At 47.4% G+C, this 26,003-nt stretch overlaps 1 protein-coding gene across 1 annotated transcript in view; it reads right to left on the reverse strand.

The window, feature by feature from the left end:
- Window positions 1-13,237: 13,237 nt before the first annotated feature.
- The window catches only part of LOC144258067 (putative tRNA methyltransferase 9B), a 38,238-nt gene continuing 25,472 nt past the window's right edge, over window positions 13,238-26,003 (reverse strand). Inside the window, exon 3 of the mRNA XM_077806405.1 lies at window positions 13,238-14,259. Within this exon, the coding sequence (XP_077662531.1) occupies window positions 13,238-14,259 (1,022 nt within the window). The remainder of the gene's footprint in view (window positions 14,260-26,003) is intronic.

The raw sequence follows: 26,003 nt of genomic DNA on the forward strand, positions 1-26,003 counted from the left end.
GTCATCGTTCCAGTCACACTGGTAAGGTCCATCAGACTCACTCTTAGGTCTGGTAGGCAGGTACCAATGCATCTATAGTTGCCTACATTGACAAAAGGGAGCCATTTGCAGCTCAGAAAAGTGTCTCCATTCATAGAATAACAGAGTTGGAAGGGACCTCTGGAGGCCATCTAGTCCAACCCCCTGCCCAGAGCAGGGCCAATCCCAACTAAATCATCCCAGCCTGGGCTTTGTCAAGCCCTTTGTCAAGCCATTCTTCCTCACCAGGGGAACTTCTGCCCCGAGACATTAGAAAGAAGCTTAATCAGCTGTAAGTGTCTCTGTTCCTCTTTTTAATAGCTGTAAGCACTTAGGCCTGGATCACCACAGGGACCTGGGTTTTGCAACACACAGTGTTGTGCCATCTGATTTTCAGGTGCCTAGAAAAATCACTGGAACAATTTGTGTCACAAAGCCTGAGTTACACTCCCTATACAACAAATGGGGAGAGGTAGGTGCCTAGGAATGCAGTCCACAGAAGCCAGCATGCTAGGTGGGGAGCCACCTAAGTTGGCCACGGAGAGATGCTAATGACAGGGGTGAGTGCTAAGTCTCACCCCTCTCAGGTAGGTGCCTGTCTCTGCTAGCAAGCCACAACTGGGAACTGTCTCCTGGTGTCAGGTGGCTTAGGGACCTAAGACATTTCTTATGAGAATGAGTTAGGCTCTGCCTCACTCCTTGCTGAATAGCCAGAGGAGGTGATACCCACCTGATAACTTTTATCCCAGTGTTTCGCAGGCTCATCCAGGCTGTGGAAGACCTTGGTTCAATTCCCCCCTCTGCCTGACTGGGGAAAAACAGATTTGAACAGGACATCTCCCACCAGTGAGGAGCATAGAGCCTGCTCTAACCACAGAGCTATGGGCTTATCTGATGTAAGGCTCCCTCAATCTCTCCTATTGAAGCTGTTCCAGTTTGAATAAATAATTAAAGAGCAATTGGAATCAATGTAGTGGATCCTAGGTCTTCCACCTCCCAGGTTAGGGCCCCAACCACCAGACTATAGGGTCATTCTCTCTCACTCTCTGGCTCAGTAACAACTCACAGTAGCATCTAAAACTAGCCTAATTCAATTAATTTTATTATATTTATTACCTTTGCTATGTTATTCACAATGTTCCCACTGTGATTATAATTGCTCTGATACTAGTTCCTGGCATTAGTATTGAAGTCTTACTACATATGCTGTGCTCTGTTGAGGGTCACTTCAAACTGTCTCTGTGCTACCCGATTCTAGTGACTAGCTAGCTGCGGAAGAGCATGAACCCCAGCTGCTTTACAACTGAATTTTAAATGTTTTAATTGATTGTCAGTAAATGGGGGAGGGGAGCAAGAGCAGATGGTTTCATGGAGAGCAAGCACCAAACAGGAGGGAAGAAACAGAAGCGGGGATAGAACATGTTGATGGGAGGGACAGTCACAGGCCAATTCACTGTAATTAGTGGGAGGCTCCAGCTCAGAAAGGCTGGGAACCACTGCTTTGTAGCTATTTCTGAAGCTCATCGGGCTGCTGTTCACTGTGCATTTCAAGCTGGTTTCTGTTTTGCTGAGAAAGGTCACATGCCACTGTGCAATAAAAGCCATTTTCAATTAGCGTTGTAGCAAAGTTGTCTGGAGCTCTCTTGATCCAGCTGGGAAAAATGTAGAACAAAACAAAACAAAATTGCTTCTCATGAACATTTCGCTTCTTGCTAGTGATATCAGACAGCCCTGGAGTAAAAGACAGTTACTTTTTCCATAACTGGTGTTCTTCAAGATGTGGTGCTCATGTCCATTCCATATTAGGTGTGTGTGCTCGCCACATGAACTGGTGCCGGAAGTTTTTCCCTCAGCAGTATCCATAGGGGACCGGCTCTAGCACCCCCTGGAGAGGAGCCCTCATGGCACGGTGTAAGGGGCACCGCCAGCTCCCCCCACCATCAGTTCCCTCTTGCCGGAAACTCCTACAGTGGGGAAGGAGGGCGCATTGAGGAATAAACATGAGCAACACATCTCGAAGAACACCAGTTACAGAAAAGGTAACTGTCTTTTCTTCTTCAAGTGCTTGCTCATGTCCATTCTATATTAGGCAACTCCAAAACAGTACCCCTGGGAGGTGGATAGGAGTTCACATACGTGTAGATTGCAACACAGCTCTGCTGAACTCAGTGTCGTCCCTGGCTTGCTGAGTGATGGCATAATGAGTGGTAAACGTGTGGACAGAGGACCACGTTGCGGCTCTACAGCTGTCCTGGATAGGGATGTGTGCCAGGAAGGCCGCCAAAGACCCCTGCGATTTCAAGTGGGCTCTGACAATCGGCAGCAGCAGAACACCCACCAGGTGGTAACAGGTCCTTATGCACGAGGTAATCCAATTGGAAATCCTCTGCGAGGACACTGGGTGACCCTTCCTCCTATCCGCTGTAGCAATGAGGAATTGGTTTGATTTATGGAAAGGCAGGTATGCTCCAAGTAAAAAGCCAAGGCCCTCCAGACATCCAGGGCGTGGAGATGCCTCTCTTCACTGGTCTTGTGCTCTTTGGGACAGAACCCTGGGAGGAAGATGTCCTGGTTCATATGGAAGGGGGACACCACCTTTGGCAGGAAGGCCAGGTGGGGCTGCAGCTGAACTTTATCTTTGCAGAACACCATGTATGGAGGCTCTGAGGTCAAGGCTTTAATTTTGGAGACCCGTTTCACCGACGTCATTGCCACCAGGAACACAACCTTCCATGAAAGAAGTTAAAGAAGTATGAGCTGGATGAATGGACTATAAGGTGGAGAGAAAGTTGGCTAGATTGTCGGGCTCAATGGGTAGTGATCAATGGCTCCATGTCTAGTTGGCAGCCGCTATCAAGTGGAGTGCCCCAAGGATCGGTCCTGGGGCCAGTTTTGTTCAATATCTTCATAAATGATCTGGAGGATGGTGTGGATTGCACTCTCAGCAAGTTTGCAGATGACACTAAACTGGGAGGAGAGGTAGATACGCTGGAGAGTAGGGATAGGATACAGAGGGCCCTAGACAAATTGGAGGATTGGGCCAAAAGAAATCTGATGAGGTTCAAGAAGGACAAGTGCAGAGTCCTGCACTTAGGACAGAAAAATCCCATGCACCGCTACAGACTAGGGACCAAATGGCTAGGCAGCAGTTCTGCAGAAAAGGACCTAGGGGTTACAGTGGACGAGAAGCTGGATATGAATCAACAGTGTGCCCTTGTTGCTAAGAAAGCCAATGGCATTTTGGGATGTATAAGTAGGAGCATTGCCAGCAGATCGAGGGACGTGATTGTTCTCCTCTATTCGGCATTGGTGAGGCCTCAGCTGGAGTACTGTGTCCAGTTTTGGGCCCCACACTACAAGAAGGATGTGGAAAAATTGGAAAATTTCCAGCAGAGGGCAACAAAAATGATTAGGGGACTGGAACACATGACTTATGAGGAAAGGCTGAGGGAACTGGGATTGTTTAGTCTGCGGAAGAGAAGAATGAGGGGGGATTTGATAGCTGCTTTCAACTACCTGAAAGGGGGTTCCAAAGAGGATGAATCTAGACTGTTCTCAGTGGTAGCAGATGACATAACAAGGAGTAATGGTCTCAAGTTGCAGTGGGGGAGGTTTAGGTTGGATATTAGGAAAAACTTTTTCACTAGGAGGGTGGTGAAACACTGGAATGCCTTACCTAGGGAGGTGGTGGAATCTCCTTCCTTAGAATTTTTTAAGGTCAGGCTTGACAAAGCCCTGGCTGGGATGATTTAATTGGGGATTGGTCCTGCTTTGAGCAGGGGGTTGGACTAGATGACCTCCTGAAGTCCCTTCCAACCCTGATATTCTATGATTCTATGACAGGTGGGAAAGGAAGCAGGAACCCAGCGGTTCAAAGGGTGGGCCAGTGAGTCTAGAGAGGACTAAGTTAAGATCCCACTGTGGGACCAGTGGGAAAACCTCCTCCACTTGGCCAGGTAAGTCAGTCTAGTTGAGGGTTCCTACTTTCCAGGAGGACCCGTTGGACCCCTTCCAAACAGGTTCACTCCTCTGGGTTCAGCCACGCTGAGAGGGGGAGGGAGCCAAGGTTGGGGTGTAAAAGCCAACTGTAGTCCTGTGACAGCAAGTCCAGTCGTTGGGCGGGGCCCAGAGAGGGGCTGCTGTCAGGTTCATGAGCGTGCTGAACCAATGCTGGTGAGGCCACGCCGGGGTGATCATGACAATCTGGGCTTTGTCTCTCTTGATCCTTGCCAGGGCCATGCTGATGAGTGGAATCGGAGGGAATGTGTATATAAGGCTCCCTGACAGGAGGAAGCCATTGCTCAGACTTTGCCTTGAGCAAAACCGGTGGCATATCCTGTTCTGTCTGGTAGCAAACAGGTCCACTTTGGGAGTTCCCCACCTTTGGAAGATTGTGCAGGCTCTCTCTGTATGGAGTGACCACTTGTGGTGAGAGGAGAATTGCCTGCTGAGCTGGTCCACCAGCATATTCCTGATGCCGAGAAGGTGACGAGCTTCCAGGTGGATTTTGTGGCTGATGCAGAAATCCCAGAAATGGAATGCCTCTTGGCAGAGAGTCAATGGATGTGCTCCCCTTTGCCTGTTGATGTAGAACACTGAGGCTCTGTTGTTCATCAGGATTTGTACCACCTTATCCAACAGGTGGGGCAGGAAGACTCTGCATGCCATCCGGACTGTTCGGAGCTCTTTGACATTTATGTGCAACTACGCCTCCTCAGGGGACCGCATCCCCATAGTTTAGAGAATGCCAAGATGCACACCCCAGCTGAAGTCCGAGGCATCTGACATCTGCCTGATGGAGTAAGGAGGGTTGTCGAACGGAACCCCCTCCAGGACTGTCCTCCAGTTGGTCCACCATCGCAGCAAGGTAAGTATCGCCTGGGAAATGGTAACTATCTTTTCCACGGGTCTCGGGACTTGGAATAGACGATCCCCAGCCATTGTTGCAGGGGCGCATCCAGAGCCTGGCATGGTGGACCACGTGGCCCAGCAGGCACAGACAGACCCTGGCTGTAGTCAGAGGGAATGCGGAGACTTCCGTGATGAGTTCGTCAACGTATGGAATCTTTCCAGTGGCAGGAACACTCTGGCGCAGGTCGAGTTGAGGACAGCTCCGATAAACTCTACCCTCTGCACTGGCACTAACGTTTACTTTTTGTCATTTACCAGTAGGCCCAGAGAGCGGCACGTGGCTTGAAGTATCACAACATCCCTCTAGACTTGAGACCTGGAGCTACCCTTGACAAGCCAGTCGTCAAGGTACAGGTAGATCTGGATGCCCCAGCGCCTGAGGTAAGCCACTGCCACTGACATGCACTTGGTAAACACCCTCGGTGCCATCGCCAGACCGAATGGGAGGACTGTAATCTGGAAGTGGTGGGGGTCCCACTGTAACCCGGAGGAAGAGTCTGTGTCCTTGAAAGATCACTATGTGGAAGTATGAGTCCTTCAAGCCGAGGGCGGCATACCAGTCTCCCGGATCCAGAAAGGGGATAATAGAAGCCAGAGAGACCATGCGGAATTTTAGCATCTTTAGGGCTTGCAGATCCAAGATGGGCCGTAGACCACCCTTGGCCTTTGGGATCAAGTAGTACTGGGAATAGAACCCCTTGTTCCTGTACTCGAGAGGAACTTCTTCCACTGCACCCAGCTGGAGCAACCACTTTATCTCCTGTGCTATGAGGCTCTCGGGAGAGGGGTCCCTGAAAAGGGATGGGGAAGGCAGGTGCGAAGGGGGATAGAAAGGAACTGTAGCATATAATCCTGCTCCACTGTGCTGAGGACCCCGCAGTCTGAAGTTACAACTGCCCAAGCAGGGAGGAAAAGGGAAAGGTGGATCTGGGAATAGTTTGGTAGGTTGCTCTCGGGCGCACCCTCAAAACAACCATTTGGCTCCTTGCTTGTTGCGGGTCGATCCCGACTGGGTAGAGGGTGGAGGCAGGTGGCGCTTGTAGCCCTGGGCTCGTTTGTGGGGCTGGTCCTGCCAAGGCTGGCTACCCTGGCTCTCAGGCTGCTGTGGTTTGAACTGCTTACACACTGGGGCTGGGACGTAGAGACCCAGGGTTTTCAGGGTTGTGTGGGAGTCCTTGAGGCCATGCAACTTGCTGCCTGTTTGCTCTTCAAATAGGGCACTGCCATCAAAGGGCAAGTCCTGCAAGGACTGCTGGGCCTCGGTGGACAACCCATAGAGAAACAGCCAGGAGGCTCGTCACATAGACACAGCAAAAGCCATGTTGTGGGCAGCAGCATCAGCAGCACCCGATGCCACCTGGAGGGCCGCCCTGGCCGTGGTTGTGCCCTTATTGAGGATCGCTTGGAAATCCTTCTTAGAAGCCTCAGGGAGCGACCCTTTGAACTTGGTCATGGCTTGCCACAAATTAAAGTCATATCGGCCAAGGAGGGTTTGGTGGTTGGCCACTCTCAGCTGAAGGCTGGAAGACGAATAAACCTTATGTCCGAAGAGATCCAGCCTCCTCAAGCCTTTATTTTTGGGGGTGGCCCAGGTTGTCCTTGACTCTCCTTGTGGTTAACTGCTTCAACCACAAGGGACTTAGGGGCTGGGTGGGAATAATAGTACTCACGCCCTTCGGTTGGGACGAAGAACTTGTGTTCAGCCCTTTTAGAGATAGGGGCCAGGAAAGAGGGGGTCTGCCACAGGGCATTAGTGATTTTGGAAACCCCTTCACAAAGGGGTAGAGCCACCCTGGCAGGAGCTGAGGACCAGAGGACGTCAAACAGAGAATCCGAGGGCTCTTCCAGTTCCTCTGCCTGAAGCCCCAGGTTAGAAGCGACCCTCTTCAAAAGTCTCTGGTGTGCTTCAGCATCATCCTGAGGAACTGGCAGAAGTAGCCCCGTGATAGCCTCATCCAGCGATGATGATGCTGCGGGAACCTCCATGTCCATTGGTGGTCCAGCAGCTTACTGCCCTGGGTCCTCCTGAACCTGTGCGGTCTTACCCCCAAAGCCTTGAGCACTGGAGGGGGATGGGATACCGAGGCTGCTGGCCTCTTCGAGGCTCCCGACACAAATCAGGCAGCCTGGGAAGGTTGGGTGAACCGCCAAGGATTCCATGGATACCATGGCACCAGCCACTGCACTTGGGGCCATTGGACAGGTTTTGGTGCTGATAACATAGTCGGCATTGCCGGTACCGGGGCTTGTCCCGCAGTCAGGGAAACACGCTCCGAGCTGGGGCCACCAGTGGAGTGGTCGGTACTGGACGACCAGGACTGGGCTGAGCAGAGGTTCTTGTCCGACTGGTGCTGGTCGCTGCATCCCGAAGCTGACCTGTCCGAGTGAGACTGACTTGGTCGGGTTCTCACGGATCGATGGCGTTCGGTGGATCTGCAGCGTATACCCAGCGATCCATGCCTCCCGCTACTCGACTGGTACTGGGACGTTGAACGGGACCAGGAGCTACTACGGGCTGGTTGCCGGATCGTCTTGAGTAGGGCGACCTCCTTCTTGGAGATAGGTGATGACGGCCCAGCAATCAGTGGTCTCTGGTGCCCGATCGATCCTGGTATCATACTGGGCCCTTGGAGATGGTCGGGGCTGGTCCCAGAGTTCTTGCCAGGTGGCGCGTGCCTCACAGGGTCTGCGCCAATCTACCAGCGAGGTACGCCTCGAGTCCCTTGATCGGTGCCCCCGATGTGGGGACTGAAGAGGGCTCCACTGAGCCTGCATCTCCATTCCTGAGGCTTGGCAGCTGTGGGTGGGTGAACACTGGTGGGATGTCCCTCTCAATGGGAAATAGTGCTGCTGAGACAGGGACATACACACAGGTCCTAACACAGGTTTTCCCTGAGACCAGGGTACTGCTGGAGCTATTGTGGGCAGCACTGGGAGCGTCAGGATCTCCTGAGCCGCTCGAAGAGCTTCAGATGTCGATGACACCTGAAGCTGGCTTGGGCCTGCACCGCTATCTGGGGTCTCAGGCAAAGCATGGGATGGGCTGCACCACTTGACTTGAGCTGGGGCCTGAGTTCCCAATGGGGGCTTTGAGCTGTCCAGCACAGGTGGCTAACCCCCAGCCCTCTCCTTTCCCTTACAGGAGATAGATCTTCTCCTCCCTGTGTTTTTCGGCTTCTTCACCAGAGCCATGGAAAGGGACTGGTGCCGGCTTGTTTGGAACTAACGGAGCACTGTGCATGGAGGCTGCGGTGCTCGGTGCAGAGTCGGACTGCTGCTCTGGTGCCAGAGTAAGTGCCGACTCCATTAGGAGCACTCTTAGACGGATATCGCGCTCCTTCTTTGTCCTAGGTTTAAAGGATTTGCAGATACGGCACTTGTCACTTATGTGCCCCTTGCCTAAGCACCTTAGGCAGCTGGTATGTGGATCGCTAATGGGCATAGGCCGTTTGCAATGATTGCAGGGCTTATAGCCTGGGGACCAGGGCATGCCCCGTCCAAGTCCTGTTTGGGACTAACAAAAAGTTGAGAACTACTACTCAGGGTAACTAAGAAACTACTAACTATATATATATTAAAGGTTTTCAAAGTTCACAAGAACAGAAAACGAAACAACGCTAGCCGAAGCAGCAGATGTTCCAGCACCATCACTAGCAGCAAGAAGGAACTGAAGGTGGGGGGAGCCGGTGGTGCCCTTTATACCGTGCCATGCAGGCGCCACTCCAGGAGACACCAGAGCCAGACCCCTAAGGATACTGCTGTGAAAGCGGAAAAAGGGATAAAGGAAATTTTAAACGCAGACAACTTAGTTTACTTAGGAATAGAGCAAAAGTCAGGCTAACTCTAATAACGGGAGACTTTACGGCAGGGCCTGGGCGAGTGGGAAGTGAGTGGAAAAACTGTAAGAGATGCTGTTTTGACCTTGTGTTAGATAAAAATGAAATGCAGACTGTAGCAGGAACTGCTTAAAACAGTAAGATATCAGGAAGGAATACGTATAAACAAGACTTGGCTGTTGATCATTTTGTATGCAACAAAAGGCATAAATGCTTGCCCTAATTGTTTACCTGGCGGAGACCTGCCTAGGAAGGGGGAAGCCATGACCATGTGCACTCTCCCCCTTGCAATTGCTTGAAAATAAACTGTCTCTGACTCGTTGCAAACAACCTAAAAGTGAAAACTGCGTTTTTCTTCCACACTGCTGAGAGAAAAACTTCTGGCACCAGTGCATGTGGCTAGCACACACAGCTACTATGGAATGGACATGAGCAAGCACTCGAAGAACTCCATCTTTTCTTATATAGAAAATGCATATTTAGATAAAAGAAAAGGAGGACTTGTGGCACCTCAGAGACTAACAAATTTATTTGAGCATAAGCTTTCGTGAGCTACAGCTCACTTCATTGGATGCGTTTAGTGGAAAATACAGTGGGGAGATTTATATAAACAGAGAACATGAAACAATGGGTGTTACCGTACACACTGTAACGAGAGTGATCAGGTAAGGTGAGCTATTACCAGCAGGGGAGCGGGGGTGGGGGAGGCCTTTCAATCACTACAAAAGGTTTTTTCCCCCCCTTAGGTCCTTTTCTGCAGAACTGCTGCCAAGCCATTCAGTCCCTAGTCTGTAGCGGTGCATGGGATTCTTCCATCCTAAGTGCAGGACTCTGCACTTGTCCTTCTTGAACCTCATCAGATTTCTTTTGGCCCAATCCTCCAATTTGTCTAAGGCCCTCGGTATCCTATCCCTACCCTCCAGTGTATCTATCTCTCCTCCCAGTTTAGTGTCATCTGCAAACTTGCTGAGGGTGCAATCCACACCATCCTCCAGATCATTTATGAAGATATTGAACAAAACCGGCCCAAGGACCGACTCTTGGGGCACTCCACTTGATACCGGCTGCCAACTAGACATGGAGCCATTGATCACTACCCGTTGAGCCCGACAATCTAGCCAACTTTCTATCCACCTTATAGTCCATTCATCCAGCCCATACATCTTTAACTTGCTGGCAAGAATACTGTGGGAGACAGTGTCAAAAGCTTTGCTAAAGTCAAGGAATAACATGTCCACCGCTCTTCCCTCATCCACAGAGCCAGTTATCTCGTCATAGAAGGCAATTAGATTAGTTAGGCATGACTTGCCCTTGGTGAATCCATGCTGACTGTTCCTGATCACCTTCCTCTCCTCTAAGTGCTTCAAAATTGATTCCTTGAGGACCTGCTCCATGATTTTTCCAGGGACTGAGGTGAGGCTGACTGGCCTGTAGTTCCCAGGATCCTCCTCCTTCCCTTTTTTAAAGATGGGCACTACATTAGCCTTTTTCCAGTCGTCCGGGACTTCCCCGGATCACCATGAGTTTTCAAAGATAATGGCCAATGGCTCTGCAATCACATCCGCAAACTCCTTTAGCACTCTCAGATGCAGTGCATCTGGCCCCATGGACTTGTGCTCATCCAGCTTTTCTAAATAGTCCTGAACCACTTCTTTCTCCAGAGTGCGCTGGTCACCTCCTCCCCATGCTGTTCTGCCCAGTGCAGTAGTCTGGGAGCTGACCTTGTTCGTGAAGACAGAGGCAAAAACAGCACTGAGTTCATTAGCTTTTTCCACATCCCCTGTCACTAGGTTACCTTCCTCATTCAGTAAGGGGCCCACACTTTCCTTGACTTTCTTCTTGTTGCTAACATACCTGAAGAAACCCTTCTTGTTACTCTTAACATCTCTTGCTAGCTGCAACTCCAGGTATGATTTTGCCTTCCTGATAAAGTGGTAAATCCTGAGATAACTGATTCTTGGGCTTTGTCAATGGTAACCACAGAAAACACACTCCTTTATAAATGGCAGTTTCGGCTTGCGAACGTTTAGAAACATGCATCGATGTTTGGATATTGTCCTATAATATTGCCTTTTTCCTCTGTCCATGTTAATGCTGTTTTTATTTTCTCTACTGCAAACCTCACATAATTAGGGCCCTATCCTGTGAGGTGCTGAACATGATTTGTGACGGATTAAGTACCCTAAACTGCCCCTGGACTTCATAGGAGTCGAAGGCACTCACCACTTCAGCATTGGACCAAAAGTCATTATTTCTTGTTCTTCTCTAAGGCTGACTAATCAACATTCTTAGTAGCACCATGCGCATGAAGGTAGGCCCTCACTCGAGAAATTAATTTCTCTGAGAAGCACACATAAAGAACAGAAGTTGCTAGAAACCTAAGTATTTCTACAGAAGGTAAAATTCCTTTAAGATAAGCTGGCTACCATCTGTCACGTGGGTCCGGTTCAGGCACATGTCTGTGGGAGGAGGAACAGCAGCAGGACCAGAAGTATTAGAACTCAGATGGTGGCATATCACATTTTGGAGCAGGGAGGGAGACAACTGGTAGCTGGGGTGGATGCTACCATTAGTAGGAGCAGCAGGGTGCAACTTTGTAACTGGGAGAAGAAAGTCAAGATGAGATACTTTAGTTGGTGTCTGGGAGGACTGAACATTTTCTGGGAGAACAATGGATCAGATTGCTCTGGAAATACCAGAGTTCAAGGGGAGAGATTGGCTGCTCCAGACAAACACACTTATCCATAGCTTTTCTGCAGGTTAACAATCTGTTAAACAATGGGAAAATGGATGACACATTAGTGAAAGTCTGTAAAGTAGAATGACATCACTGCCACTTAATACATTACAAAGTCACAGTTCGGGAAACTATTAAAATCCTTTCACTGTGGAACAATGATATAACATAATTATAGCTGTATTTATATTTTGAAGCTAATAATGATTTTTGTTCATTTGCACAAAAGTACTAACATCATGGGAAAAAGCCCAGTATTGTGGAAACAGACACTATGGATGGAAGAGATCAATTTGATTAAGCAGTCTGTTTCCCTGCAAATATAATATGTAGCACAGTACTCTGCAGATTACATAAATTCTATTTCAGGAAGTAGAGAAAATTTCATTAGAGATATTACAGCCAAATTGAATTAAAGTTACATTAAAAACATTGATTACTGTACAGTTCTTTACTACTCTTTAAGATACAACATACATAAGGCTAAATTCTTAGTAAGACACATTAAGAATTTCCTAAGGCACTGGACATGACAGTGTCTTTCCCCAGTGAGAAAACAGGATTACTTTTTAGTTTCGTGATTCCAGAACCTAAAGAAAAGAAACTAGCGAAAACCTTTGGAGGAAGAACACAAACCACCTAAAGCAGTGACCATTAGGGACAGCAATAACTGATGATTTTTGCCACTGACCTGCTATGTGGCTTTGAGCAAGTTTCCCTATCTGTAAAACGGGAATAATGAAACTTACCTCCCTTGTAGAAAACTTTGTCTATAGATGAAAAAAGTCTTAAAAGCATAACGATTGCATGCTAGTGTTGATAAATACTATTTCCTTGCATTCACCTGTTGTCATCCAAGCATTTTTCTGTATCATCATCATCATTCATTTTAGCAATTTAAATGGCTTATTAAGAATTCCCTTGATTCTTCTCCCAGATTTTGTGACAGAGAAGAAGAAGATTTTTGTTTTGAACATACATGTCAAACTCAGAGAAATACACAGATTTAAGATTTATTGGGTGGTGGTGGTGGGAGGTTATGTTGTGATATATACTTGAGTAGGTCCATTGTATTCTTACCTGTGACAATTAGGGGGCAACAGATGAGCTGTCTAAACTTATCCGACTGGGTGTCCCCAGCTACTGTCTCTGGTACTTGGGTTATATATACCTGGTACTTCTTTTAGGAGGACTGTCTCTCTACTGTGACTTGAGGTATCATATAGAATGATAGGCAGACTGTAATAAAATAATGAATCCTTCTCAAAGTACCATCAGCCTTATATTACTCCAAGCCCCAACACATAATACATTTTAAATATAAAAAGACATTAAAGATAATAAATTATTATAAATGAATAACAAACATCTTTAATATTCATATAAAAACATCCCAACAGGGAAAACTTATAAATGCATTTTAACTATTCTAAAACAACAAAAAGCAAAACTGACAGCTACTATTAAAAAGCCCTGGAAAAATGTATCCAACCTGAAATCATATCCAATGTATCTTAAAATGTATCCAAGCTGAAATTACCATTATAGAAGGAAATGTTTCTATAAAATGATAAAGTGACAGTCAAGTACAAAACAAAAGAAACAAAAGTCACAGAGAGAGTCAAAGCACAAGATGGGGATAAAAAGCTTGGGGGACGATTTCAAAGACACCAAGCACCGAACTCCCATTGACTTTCAAATGTAGTCAGGCATCTGTGCCTTTGAAAATCTTCCCCTAGATCTTCCACACATGAATCTTTTCTGCAATCACACACCAATTTGCATGGTCAAAGTATGAATGAATAACATGTAGCTCAGGAACATGATGTTCAATCAGTTCAACCAACTCCCCTTCTTTAAAAACATGGTAGTACCTAAGACAAGCCCCATTTGGACTCCTTTGCAGCTGTTTGTTCCGTGTGGCCATGGAACAATCATTGTCTGTATCCTGTAGAGAGCTGTCTGTTTTGCTTCTGTTTTGGAGTTTGTGGAAAGCTGATTGTTTTGGGTGATAATCTATTTTAAGTTGCTGTTTGATATCTTTTTGATGGGAAAGCAGGTCAGGTAAACACACTCTGCTGCAGTCATGAATTATAGCTGGAGACATTGGGGGCTGCTTAGTGTCCTGGCCTAATTCTGAACAACAACTTTTGAAAGGCACTGGGTGAAATATCATAGGTGACCCTGGTTCTACAGCTACTTCAGAAGCCTTATCTTCGGAATTCTGCCTACAACGCAAAGACAAGTTGGAAATATGCTTCATGAAGCCACCTTGCCTGATTTGTTCAAAAAGCTTTCCCCTGTTTGATTCATCCAGCTGAATATTGCAATTGGAAAATGTGCTAAGCTCTCTTTGGTGCCACTGATTACTCAAGTCTAATACTGAATCAAGTGATCCTGAAAAGAGAGACCATCTCAAGGATTTTTCAAATAAGTTTTGCATGGTTTCCTTCTCCCTCACAAAAGATGAGCTTCTTGCTTTCAAAGTGCCAGCTAACTTAGCGGAGTGTTGGTTCAAAGCCTGCCTTTTGTCCTTTTGATTAATTGATTTCTGTATTCCACACGAACAAGTGTTACTCAAGGTCCAGGAAGGTGGTGAAGGATTCCAAGGAACAAAGACATCCTGCTTTTCAAATTTTCGCCGTTTTTGCTCCATTGCCCACACGTATATCATCATCTGGCCACCTACTCTCAAGGTGCGAGCCATCTCCTTTATTGCTCGCACACGCCGCTCCTTTGTTGAAAAATGGTGGATCACTGGAACAGAACATATAAAGTGAATAAATATCCATCAAGTCACTAATGAATAGAACACGGAAAAATACTGGTTCTGACACATTGGTTTGAACCCCAGGAAAGGATCATTGGTCTTCTACTGTACTACACAATGCTACAGCCTTTCCATATGTGAAAGGAACTCAGAGCAGATTTATTTTATAAATACAATGAAATTAAAATGCATGTATTGGTGCTAGTGACAAGTTCCAGATTGACAGCAACTGCGGTTCCACTTACCCATGAAATAAGGAAAAAACTGGTAGCTTCCCTATTTTTTACCCTGTTAGCATGGCTCAACTGTGGTCTGAAGAGAGTGCTTTTAAAGGAATAAGGGTCTACCCATTCTATATAAATTTATTCCAATAAGAGTGAAACAAGGATGCCAATTATTGTGACGTGGACACCTGTTAAATAAAAACTGGACTGAAATCACCTATTCATTTTGCTTAAGTAATTGAACAGCCACTGAACAACTAATACAATAAAGATAATCTGTCACTACTAGTTCTGGGTGAATTTAAACCATTGATATAGCAGTGAAAGGGTCCATAGCCAGTTACCAGTCATCTAGTCTTGCTAGTTCACAGTGTTAAAGATAATTTGTTGAATAATTACAGTCCTATTTTTATTTAGTAAAATATATATGCTATTATCAATAGTTAAAGGATAGTGAGAACTTGGTAGTTTCAGTAGCATAACGATTTTTATTACCTCATTGGTAAAGTGTTTTGAGATCTACTGATAAGAAGTGCTATATTATTATTATTTTACTATGATATGGTCTTGTTTTTATGTTCATAACTTTCTGAACCATTCACCTTCACAGCTGAAATTCTCCATGCTTGATCCAAAACGCTTTAGGCCACATTAAAGTTATGAGAAAATGAAAAATAAATACATTTTCCTATCACAAAAAATTATCATCTCACTCTTTTAGACAACACTACTGAAAAAAATGGCTGAAGTTTGAAACTTAACATGGCCATAGTCCTCACTGAAGCCAAGTGTGAAAACAAATTAGTTCTGATTAAACAAAGACGTAACTATGTGAAGATTGCATAATGAGCATGCACAGTAGAAATGTTCCTATGTCTACGAGTCTCCCCTTTATGCTGTGTCTGGGTGGATAGTTATTTACAGAATGTTGCAATAAATAGTTGTCACTGGATGGGCCAAATTCTGAAGTCAAACTCGAGCAAATCCCCCAAAGACTTTACCCACAAAAGCTTTGCTTGAGTCAGAACTGAGTTCAGGATTTGACTGACATCAGTAAAAAATGTGCCCAAATACCACCTGCGTAGGGCTCAGGATCTGGCACAGCATTTTGCCTGAGTGAACACTGAGGGCCAGATTCTGATCTTAATTATATTGGAAAAATTCCATGCTAGACAATAACAGATATCAGATTCTGGTATAGAGTAGGGACTTCAGGATTTGGCTGATTGGTAATAGGGGTATGAATTCCATATTTACGTTGAAGGCAAGGTATAACTAAGGAGCAGTCAAGGATTTTAGCAGTAGTGGCAGAGAGAAAAGGACTAATATTAAAGAAGTTGTTCAAGATAGAGCAACCAAATTTGATGCAAGTCTGGATATAGGAAGATGAGAGAGAGAGAAGTCAAACAGAACATTGAGGTTGTGAACATTTGTGATGGGGAAGATGCTGAACACAAGCTATGACTGCACATCTTCATGAGATCTGGGTATGGAAATGGTTTTGCTCATGTGTATTACTTGTTATTTTTATCCAACCTGTTCCCTAAATTTTCTTTAGTGAAAATGCCCACACAAATTACTGCCTGTGTTTTTATGCACTATCACCTCAAGCTTCGGTGATAAAGTAACTTTGGGTTATAGTGCTGAAGTGCCTGCCCCCATATGCAAATTATACATCTCACTGGGGAACACTGTCTCCCCCCTTACAGAAATGGATGTGCACAAATGCTGGCAGCATAGCTAGATGTTCAGCACATCCTTATCTGTCAGGGTGAGGAATGTCCAGTCAGATCTGCTTTCCCTCAGAGAAAAGAAAAAAAGAGACACTTCTACAATGAAAAGAATAACAGCATGGAATCAAGCTAAAATAGGGAAACACTGCCTGAAAGAATGATGAATTCACCTTCTCTGCAGCAATGCGAAGATCAAAAGCTAATCTTTAAAGAAATAGGCTCTTTCAACATCTAGTTATTCAGCTACTCTGCCTGTATGTTTCACTGGTTCTCGAAGAACAGAAATCCATTCCAAAAATGCTCAAATTCTACAGCAATAGCTGAGAGTCTGACATTGAAACATTATGGTCATTTTAATTTAAAAGGCTTCCAGTAGCATTTAAAGGGTTACAGTTTATTAATAAAACCTTCAGATGCTTAGAAAAAGTTTAGTGTTGGTACAATGAATGTGTGTGGAAATGAGGAGTAAGTTTCAAATTCCCTGAGTGATGCATTCATTACATTCAAAAAGGCATAACCTGAGGAAGCAAAGAGAAAGTGTTCTCCTACGATAACATCAAGTTGCACTTAAATCTCAGATCCTCATGAGACTTATGCATTTTTCTTTTTAACCAAAGGTACACTTGTCAGGGACCACAATTAGAACACTCCCAGCCACCCAAAGCAGGCTGCTTATGGGAAAAAATATTTCACTTTTTCTTTAATATTCAAATATTTATAGAGGGAAGCTACATATAACTAAATATTAGTTAATTTACAATAAGGTCTTGTTTCAAAGACAGACCTACTTGCTTTCTTAACTTTGTTGGCAAGGATATATAAATATTCATTTTGAACCTGATTTCACCCTCCACTAGCACCAAATTAAACAGCATTGAGCCTGATTCTTCATTCTCTTAAAGCCTCAGGACTGCTTAAGTTACACTAGGAGCACCAACCCCCAAAGGGCCAGTCAGACAATCATGGATCAGCAGAGCACAGCAGTGGTCCAATCACCCTACCCCACTTTCTCCAGCAGCACTCCCTACACAAGAGCCAGGGGGCATAGGAATTGATATGCTAGCTCTATGCTTCCAGGGAACTCCTGAGTTAGTTAGTCAAGCTACCTTTAAGGTTGTTTTAAGGTACCAGAACACCACAAAAGAGCCTTAACAAAAGGCCAGAATCTGGCCCTGTTGCCATGACCTTGAAATATATTTATGTCTTAATAGGACAGTGACCAATACTTTAAATGAAAAGTGGTGTTTATTTGTTTTGTTTTAAAATTAAAAAAAAAAATCCCATTGGCTGAAATTACCAGTTTTGTCCTCAACCATAAGAATAATGAGGGTTTAGGGGAAGTGAAAGAAACAGAATAAGTGTTGCCATATATGAAATAAAAGTTCTGTCCTGCACATTCTGTCACAGAACCACTGACTTCAGCATGAGTAAGGTCTTTGCAGATCAAACCCCATTTCCTTCTTGGTGCAGATACCACCCACAATATAGGGGGGAAAACGGTTCATAGAATCATAGAATATCAGGGTTGGAAGGGACCTCAGGAGGTCATCTAGTCCAACCCCCTGCTCAAAGCAGGACCAATCCCCAATTAAATCATCCCAGCCAGCGCTTTGTCAAGCCTGACCTTAAAAACTTCTAAGGAAGGAGATTCTACCACTTCCCTAGGTAACACATTCCAGTGTTTCTCCACCCTCCTAGTGAAAAAGTTTTTCCTAATATCCAACCTAAACCTCCCCCAATGCAACTTGAGACCATTACTCCTTGTCCTGTCATCTTCTACCACTGAGAATAGTCTAGAACCATCTTCTTTGGAACCACCTCTCAGGTAGTTGAAAGCAGCTATCAAATCCCCCCTCATTCTTCTCTTCCGCAGACTAAACAATCCCAGTTCCCTCAGCCTCTCCTCATAAGTCATGTGTTCCAGACCCCTAATCATTTTTGTTGCCCTTCGCTGGACTCTCTCCAATTTTTCCACATCCTTCTTGTAGTGCGGGGCCCAAAACTGGACACAGTACTCCAGATGAGGCCTCACCAATGTCGAATAGAGGGGAACGATCACGTCCCTCGATCTGCTGGCTATGCCCCTACTTATACATCCCAAAATGCCATTGGCCTTCTTGGCAACAAGGGCACACTGTTGACTCATATCCAGCTTCTCGTCCACTGTCACCCCTAGGTCGTTTTCCGCAGAACTGCTGCCTAGCCATTCGGTCCCTAGTCTGTAGCGGTGCATTGGATTCTTCCGTCCTAAGTGCAGGACCCTGCACTTATCCTTGTTGAACCTCATCAGATTTCTTTTGGCCCAATCCTCCAATTTGTCTAGGGCCCTCTGTATCCTATCCCTACCTGCCACCGTATCTACCACTCCTCCTAGTTTAGTATCATCCACAAACTTGCTGAGAGTGCAATCCACACCATCCTCCAGATCATTTATGAAGATACTGAACAAAACTGGCCCCAGGACCGACCCTTGGGGCACTCCACTTGATATCTGCTGCCATCTAGACATGGAGCCATTGATCACTACCCGTTGAGCCCGACAATCTAGCCAACTTTCTACCCACCTTATAGTGCATTTATCCAGCCCATACTTCTTTAACTTGCTGACAAGAATACTGTGGGAGACCATGTCAAAAGCTTTGCTAGTCAAGAAACAATACATCCACTGCTTTCCCTTCATCCACAGAACCAGTAATCTCATCATAGAAGGCGATTAGATTAGTCAGGTATGACCTTCCCTTGGTGAATCCATGCTGACTGTTTCTGATCACTTTCCTCTCCCCTAAGTGCTTCAGGATTTTTCCGGGGACTGAGGTGAGGCTGACTGGCCTGTAGTTCCCAGGATCCTCCTTCTTCCCTTTTTTAAAGATGGGCACTACATTAGCGTTTTTCCAGTCAGTCCGGGACTTCCCCCGATCGCCATGAGTTTTCAAAGATAATGGCCAATGGCTCTGCAATCACAGCCGCCAACTCCTTTAGCACTCTCGGATGCAACGCATCCAGCCCCATGGACTTGTGCACGTCCAGCTTTTCTAAATAGTCCCTAACCACTTCTTTCTCCACAGAGGGTGAGATCATGTCCATTCCAATCAGGAGCGTGTGCGCACACATGCACGGTAGCCAGAAGATTTTTCCCCTAGCAGCAGCCGCAGGGTCGGCCTCGGTGCCCCCTGAAGTTGCACCTCCATGGCACTCAATATAGAGCCCTGCTGACCCTCCACCCCCTCAGTTCCTTCTTGTCAGCTACTCCGACAGAGGGGTAGGAGGGTGGGTATTGGAATGGACATGAACAACACATCTCAAAAAACAACAGTTACGAGAAGGCGAGTAACCGTTTTTTCTTCAAGTGCTTGTTCATGTTAATTCCAATCAGGTGACTCTCAAGCCCAAATTCAGGAGGCAGGCTTGGAGTCATCCACTGATTGGAGCACTGCTTGTCCAAAGGCCACATCGTCTTGGGCCTGGTGGGCGATCGCATAGTGCGTGGTGAAAGGGTAGATGGAGGACCATGTCACCACTCTGCAGATTTCCTGGGTGGGAACCTGCACCATGAATGCTGTTGAAGAGGCCTGTGCCCTGGTGGAGTGTGCGGTGATCGGAGGAGCAGGCAACCCAGCCAGGTTGTCGCACTCTCGGATGCAGGACATGATCCATGACAAAATCTGTTGAGAAGAGACAGGCAGACCTTTCATTCTGTCCACCACTGCCACAAATAACTGGACGGACTTCCAGAATGGCTTCGTTCTCTCGATGTAGAAGGCTAGCGCTCTGTGGACATCTAAAGAGCAAAGCCTCTGCTCCCTGCCGCTAGAGTGTGGCTTAGGATAGAATACAGGGAGGAAGATGTCCTGGTTGATGTGAAACTGGGAGACAACCGTCTGGGGGAGGGAAGTTGGGTGAGGCCTGAGCTGAACCTTGTCCTTAGAGAACACAGTATAAAGGGGCTCTGATGTTAGGGTCTTGAGCTCAAACATCCTCCTGGCTGAGGTTATCGCTACCAGAAACGCCACCTTGTATGAGAGACAGAGTAGGGAGCGCGTCGCCAAAGGTTCAAAGGGCGGTTCCATGAGTCTGGAAAGGACCAGATTGAGGTCCCAAACCGGGACAGGCTGTCGGACATGCGGATATAGCCTGTCAAGACCTTTAAGGAAATAGCTAACCACAGGGTTAGCAAAGACTAAGTGGCCCTCTGCGTCTGAGTGGAAGGCAGAGATGGCGGCCAAGTGATCCCTTATTGACGACATGGACAGTCCCTGCTGCTTGAGATGGAGAAGACAGTCCAGTATAAGTGGCACAGAGGTGAGCGTTGGGGACGAACGGTGCTGCGCTGACCAGATTGAAAATCTCTTCTACTTGGCAAGGTAGGTAGCCCTCATGGAGGGCTTCCTGCTGCCAAGGAGGACTTGTCTAACCTGATCCAAGCAAGAAAGCTTAGTCAGATTCAGCCATGGAGCTTCCATGCTGTGAAGTGCAGTGACTCGAGGTTCAGGTGTTGGAGATGGCTGTGATCCTGAGTTAATAAGTTCAGGAAGAGCGGTAGGGTGACTGGAGCTTCCATGGACATTTCCAGGAGTGATATGTATCAGTGCTGGCGGGACCAGGCTGGAGCTATCAACATCACCGAAGCTTGCTCCCTCCACACCTTGAATGAAAGGGAGAGGCAGAAACGCATATAAGAGATGGCTTCCCCATGGGAGGAGGAACGCGTCCGTGATGGAACCCGGGCTGAGATTCAGGAAAGAGCAAAACTGCTGGCACTTCCTGTTGTGTCGCGTGGCTAACAGGTCTAATCTGGGGAAAGCCCCTGAGTTCACAACATCCGGGTGAAGGGACCACTCGTGGCCGCAGAACGACCTGCTGAGATAGTTCATCAACTTGTTCTGTACTCTGGGGAGGTACGATGCTTGCAGGTGTATTGAATGCTCTATGTAGAAGTCCCACAGCATGAGGGCTTCCTGGCACAGGGGAGAGGCATGTGCACCCTCCCCCCACCCCATTTGTTGATATAAAACATCGCTGTGGTGTTGTCTGTCATAAGTGATACACATCTCCCTGTCAAAGTCTGGCATGCCAGGCATACCACTCTCATCTCTCTGACATTGATTTGGAGAGCGAGTTTTGCCTGAGATCAGAGGCCTTGTATCCTAAGGTCTCCCAAACGTGCTTCCCAGCCCAAGGCTGACCCATCCATTACTAGTGAGAGCGATGGCTGAGGGCTGGTGAAGGGGACCCCTGCACCTACTACCTGTGGGTCAAGTCATCACAGGAGGGAGTCAAGTACCGGGCGAGACAGGGTTACGATCCTGTCCAAGCTGTCCCAGACTGGCCGATACACTGACACTAGCCACGACTGAAGAGGTTGAAGTCTGAGTCTGGCATGTTGTACTACGTAGGTACAAGCAGCCATGTGTCCTAAAAGTTTCACGCAATTCCTTGCTGTGGTTGTAGGGAACTGCCTGAGACCTCGAATGATGTTGCCAAGGGCTCAAAATCTTGCTTCCCAAAGAAATGCCATGGTCTGTGTTGAGTCCAGTACCTCCCCCACAAACTCTATCCTCTGAACTGGGGACAGTGTTGATTTCCCCTCATTCAGCAGAAGGCCCAACTTGTGGAAAGATGCTCTTATGAAGGCGACTTGCATCTCCACTTGAGTCCTGGATCGGCCCTTGATCAGCCAGTTGTCGAGGTACGGGAACACCTGTACGTGTCGCCTGCGCAGGAACGTGGCCACGACTGCCATGCACTTGGTGAACACTCAAGATGCTGCTGACAGGCCGAATGGGAGGACTGTGAACTGGTAGTGGGTACTGTTCACCACAAACCTGAGGTATTTTCTGTGGGACGGAGTTACTGCTATGTGAAAATATGCATCCTTCAAGTCGAGGGTGGCATACCAGTCTCCTGGATCCAATGAAGGGATGACGGAGACCAGGGAGACCATGCAGAACTTGAATTTCTTCACAAACCTGTTGAGTTCTTGCAGGTCTAGGATGAGCCTGAGCCTGAGTCCGCCCTTGGCTTTCGGTATTAGGAAATACTGGGAATAGAAGCCCTTACCCTTCTGCTCCTGAGGATCCTCTTCCACCGCCCCTGCTCATGAGAGGGGTCCCTGAAGAGAGTTGAGAAAAAAGGGTGGAAGGGCAGGAGAGCACAGAATTGGATGGAGTTTCCCCTCTCTATTGTGTGGAGCACCCAGTGGTCTGAAGTAATATGGGACCATGCAGGGTAGAAAGGGGATAGTCGGGACAAAAAGGTAAGGCGGGGTGGATCCAGATCTCGCTCTGATGCGCCATCCTCAACTGCACTTTCAAATGGCCTGTTTCAGACCAGGGTCTTGCTTGTGTCAACGATGGTTTTTATGAGCAGCAGGGCAATACGAGAAGGTCCAGAGGGCGTGAGGATATCCACCTTGGGATCAGAATCCTCGACTACCTCCTCTGCCTTGATGTCCAGACCCTGGGAAACTTGGTGCAGCAGATGCTGTAACACCCTGCTGTCTTCAAGCGCCAGGGCTATGGCAGTGCCTGCCAGCGCCTTGTCCGGCGACGAGAAGGAGGCCCCCATGAAAGGTGGCTGCTCCCTGCTGTCCGCACCCAAGGGGTCCCATGACTCTCGGGGGTCCCAAGCAGGTGCAGACACTGACGGTGCCATGCCCCTCGGTGTTGGGGCTGTCGGCTCCGAACTCAGTGTCAAAATCAGTATTGGAACCTCTGTCGGTGCCACGATGGTGCTGAAGCTGACCTCAGTGCTGAAGCCGTTGACGTAGGTGGTGGCGGCTCAGTGGTTGGTCATTCGGCTGAAGGCGGAATAAAGGTGGCCAAACTACCAAAGTCTGGCTCTGGTGGAAGGCCCAGGGAGTCCAGAAGGGCCACTATGATGGATTCTGCCATTGCGGCAGCCACGATGCTGGGTAAGCCCGTCTCTTGCACTGCGGACCTGGACTTCCTGGCTCCTGCTTCTATTGGAGTGGTAGGAGTAGAAGTCAGACTCTGACTCTGAGGTCTCCAAAAAGGAAGACCACAGAGGAGCCGTACTTCAGGGCACCAATCATTGGGAGCTTGGGAACCGACTGGGTTCTCTCTGGAGGAGCTGGTGTCGGAGGGTGCTGTGGAGAAGGAGAGCACTGGGACATCCTTGCCGGCTTCCCTCTTGATTGCACCTGTGGGGTGGGGTGGTGCCGAAGGTGCTGGTGTCTCCTCCATCCTAGGGGGAGGAGTCCTGAGCAAGGAGTCAGCAAGTCCTGAGCCGCTGCAAAAGCCTCCAGAGTTGAGGGGAGTGGCAGTTGCTGGCCACTAGGGTCCGGCGCATATGGCAGGCCTCGAGTCAACAGGAGTCGACATGGCCCTCCCCGGGGATCTAGTGCTGTGGCCCGACTGGGATCTCACAGTCATCGGCTCCTTGGATTCAGCTCAGGGAGAACGAACCCTCTCCGGCTTCTTTTTCTTCTAAGCCACCGGTGAGTGAGACCGGTGCCTACCTGCTGAGTGGTTGCGGGAGGAGCCATTCCGGTGCCGAGCATCTCGGGAAAAGTCCTTTTTCAGCACCAGTTCCCAGGATGATGGTGCTGGGGCACTCCACATCCATGAGGACATGCTGGGAGCGGGGTCCCCTGACCCCGGATCCAACTAGGGGCAGAGAGCTGCCTCCATAAGTAGCACTTTAAGTCGCTGTTCCCTTTCTTTAAGAATTCTGGAATGCAGCTCACAGCAGATTTTACAACAGTCCTTTTGGTGACCTTCTCCTAGGCACCTTAAACAAGAGGCATGAGGGTCGCTCTTTGGCATGCACTTAGTGCAGACCTCACAGGGGACCACAGCATACCATGGCTCTGGGGATTCAGAAGCGGGGGTGAGACCCCCAACTAACTCTAAACTAACGACCAACTATATACAAATGACGAAGATAGAGGCAATTGCTTAAGCAAGGGCTATGGGACGTTCCAGCTAACCGTCACTGGTGGCAAGAAGGAACTGAGGGAGTGGAGGTTCGGCAGGGCCCTATATTGAGCACCATGGAGTCATGACTCCAGGGGGCGCCCAGGCCGACCCGATGGATGCTGCTATGGAAAAAATCTTCCTGCTACCGTGCCCGTGGAATTGACATGAACAAGCACTCAAAGAAGAATAGAGGTTACTGGTTAACTTTTGTGTACTGTCTAGTAGAGGAAAACACAGTGTAGGGCCTAAATTACCTACAGCCATTGATTGTGTGTTGGACCTCACAACCTACTTAGGGTGGGCCTAGCCTGTTCTGGGATGGGAGACTGTCAAGGCAAAATCTAGGTGCTGCAAAAAGTGGTGCTCGCACGTTAGTAGGCGGCACTTTACAGCCAGTACTGAACTAGAATCCCAGCATGGTGCTTAAGCGTGCTGTAATCCCAGAGGTGCTCTCTTTCAGAAAGGTATATTCAACTTCCCAAACAATTGTGGTCATCGACCATTAAAACACACGCTCATCCTTAGGGTGCTATGGTGAGGGAGGGGAGTGAGTTAGCTATACTGCTGTGTCTCTCCTCCTCTGTATCCCTGCGTGCAGCAGTCCCTTCTCTCTGTTTCTTCCACTCCCTCTCAGCTGCTCAGTGTAGCCTCTTTCCCCATGACCACTAGAAAAGAGCCCTCCCTCTCAGTGAACTAGCCTGTCACCACTCACCTGCCTCTGCTTGCACCTTCAGAGCTTGCACAGAGCTGTACAAAGTTGCATCCAGTGTTATAAAAACTGCTAAAAAAACAAAAGCAAAGAGTTTTGGAACTGATCTCATGTGTCAGGACATAAGCCAACCTCTAGTCACTGTGGGTTAGGACAAAAATTTCTAATCAAATTTCCTTATTCTATAACTACCTACTGTAGGGGTCCTTGCACCTTTCCATGAAGCACTTGATGCTGATCACTCATGAGCAGGATGCTGGACAAGGTGAATCAGTGGTCTGGTCTAATCTAATCTGGCAATTCTTATGTTTTTATGTTTGTGCCAGCTTCTCCCCATCATAGCTTATTCTGCTGTCACTGGACTGCTGCTGGCTCCTGGCAAGAGATGGGGCAGCCGGGTAAAGCAGGGCCTGATTACTGGTGGAGGAGATGTTAGGTGGATTCTTCATCACTGACAAATTTTAAATCAAGATTGGATTTTTTTTTTAAAAGATATACTCTAGTTCAAAAGAAATTATTTTGGGGAAGGTCTATTGCCTGTGCTATACATGAGATCAGACTAGATGATCACAATGGTCCCCTCCAACCCTGGACTCTATGAATCAGTGGTTTTTACTCCTCCACCACCCACTCACTGGTCCTTTGCCCTACTCCACCTCCACCATGCTGTGGTAACCCCCTGAATTTCTTAAGTAAATGGGTAGTCCTGAAGGTGTTTTACATTCTAAAATTAGCCACTATCTTGAGGGTTAGCGATTCAGTGTCTCTCTCCTAAGTAGGAGTTTTGTTCCAAGTGTCACAGTTAAATTTAAGCATGGGTAATTATAAATTAAATTCCCCCTTTTGGCTGATCTGCAGAAGGTATTATTCAATTTCTGTTCTAAACTTGTTTAGCTTTGCTGCTCTGATTCATCTCAGAAGCTGCTGCACATCAATGATGGATGAACAATTCACAAGTGTGATAAGGAAGGTTAAGATTTTGTCACGGTTACTTTTAGTTAAAATCATGGCCAGGTCACAAGCACTAAACAAAAATTCATGAGAGCCTGTGCCTGCAACCGGGCAGCAGAACTGGTGGGGGGAGGGGATGATAGCTGGAGCCCCTAGGGGAGACTGACAACCCAAGCC

This window comes from Eretmochelys imbricata, chromosome 1 (genome assembly GCF_965152235.1).
Source record: "Eretmochelys imbricata isolate rEreImb1 chromosome 1, rEreImb1.hap1, whole genome shotgun sequence".
Lineage (NCBI taxonomy): Eukaryota > Metazoa > Chordata > Testudines > Cheloniidae > Eretmochelys > Eretmochelys imbricata.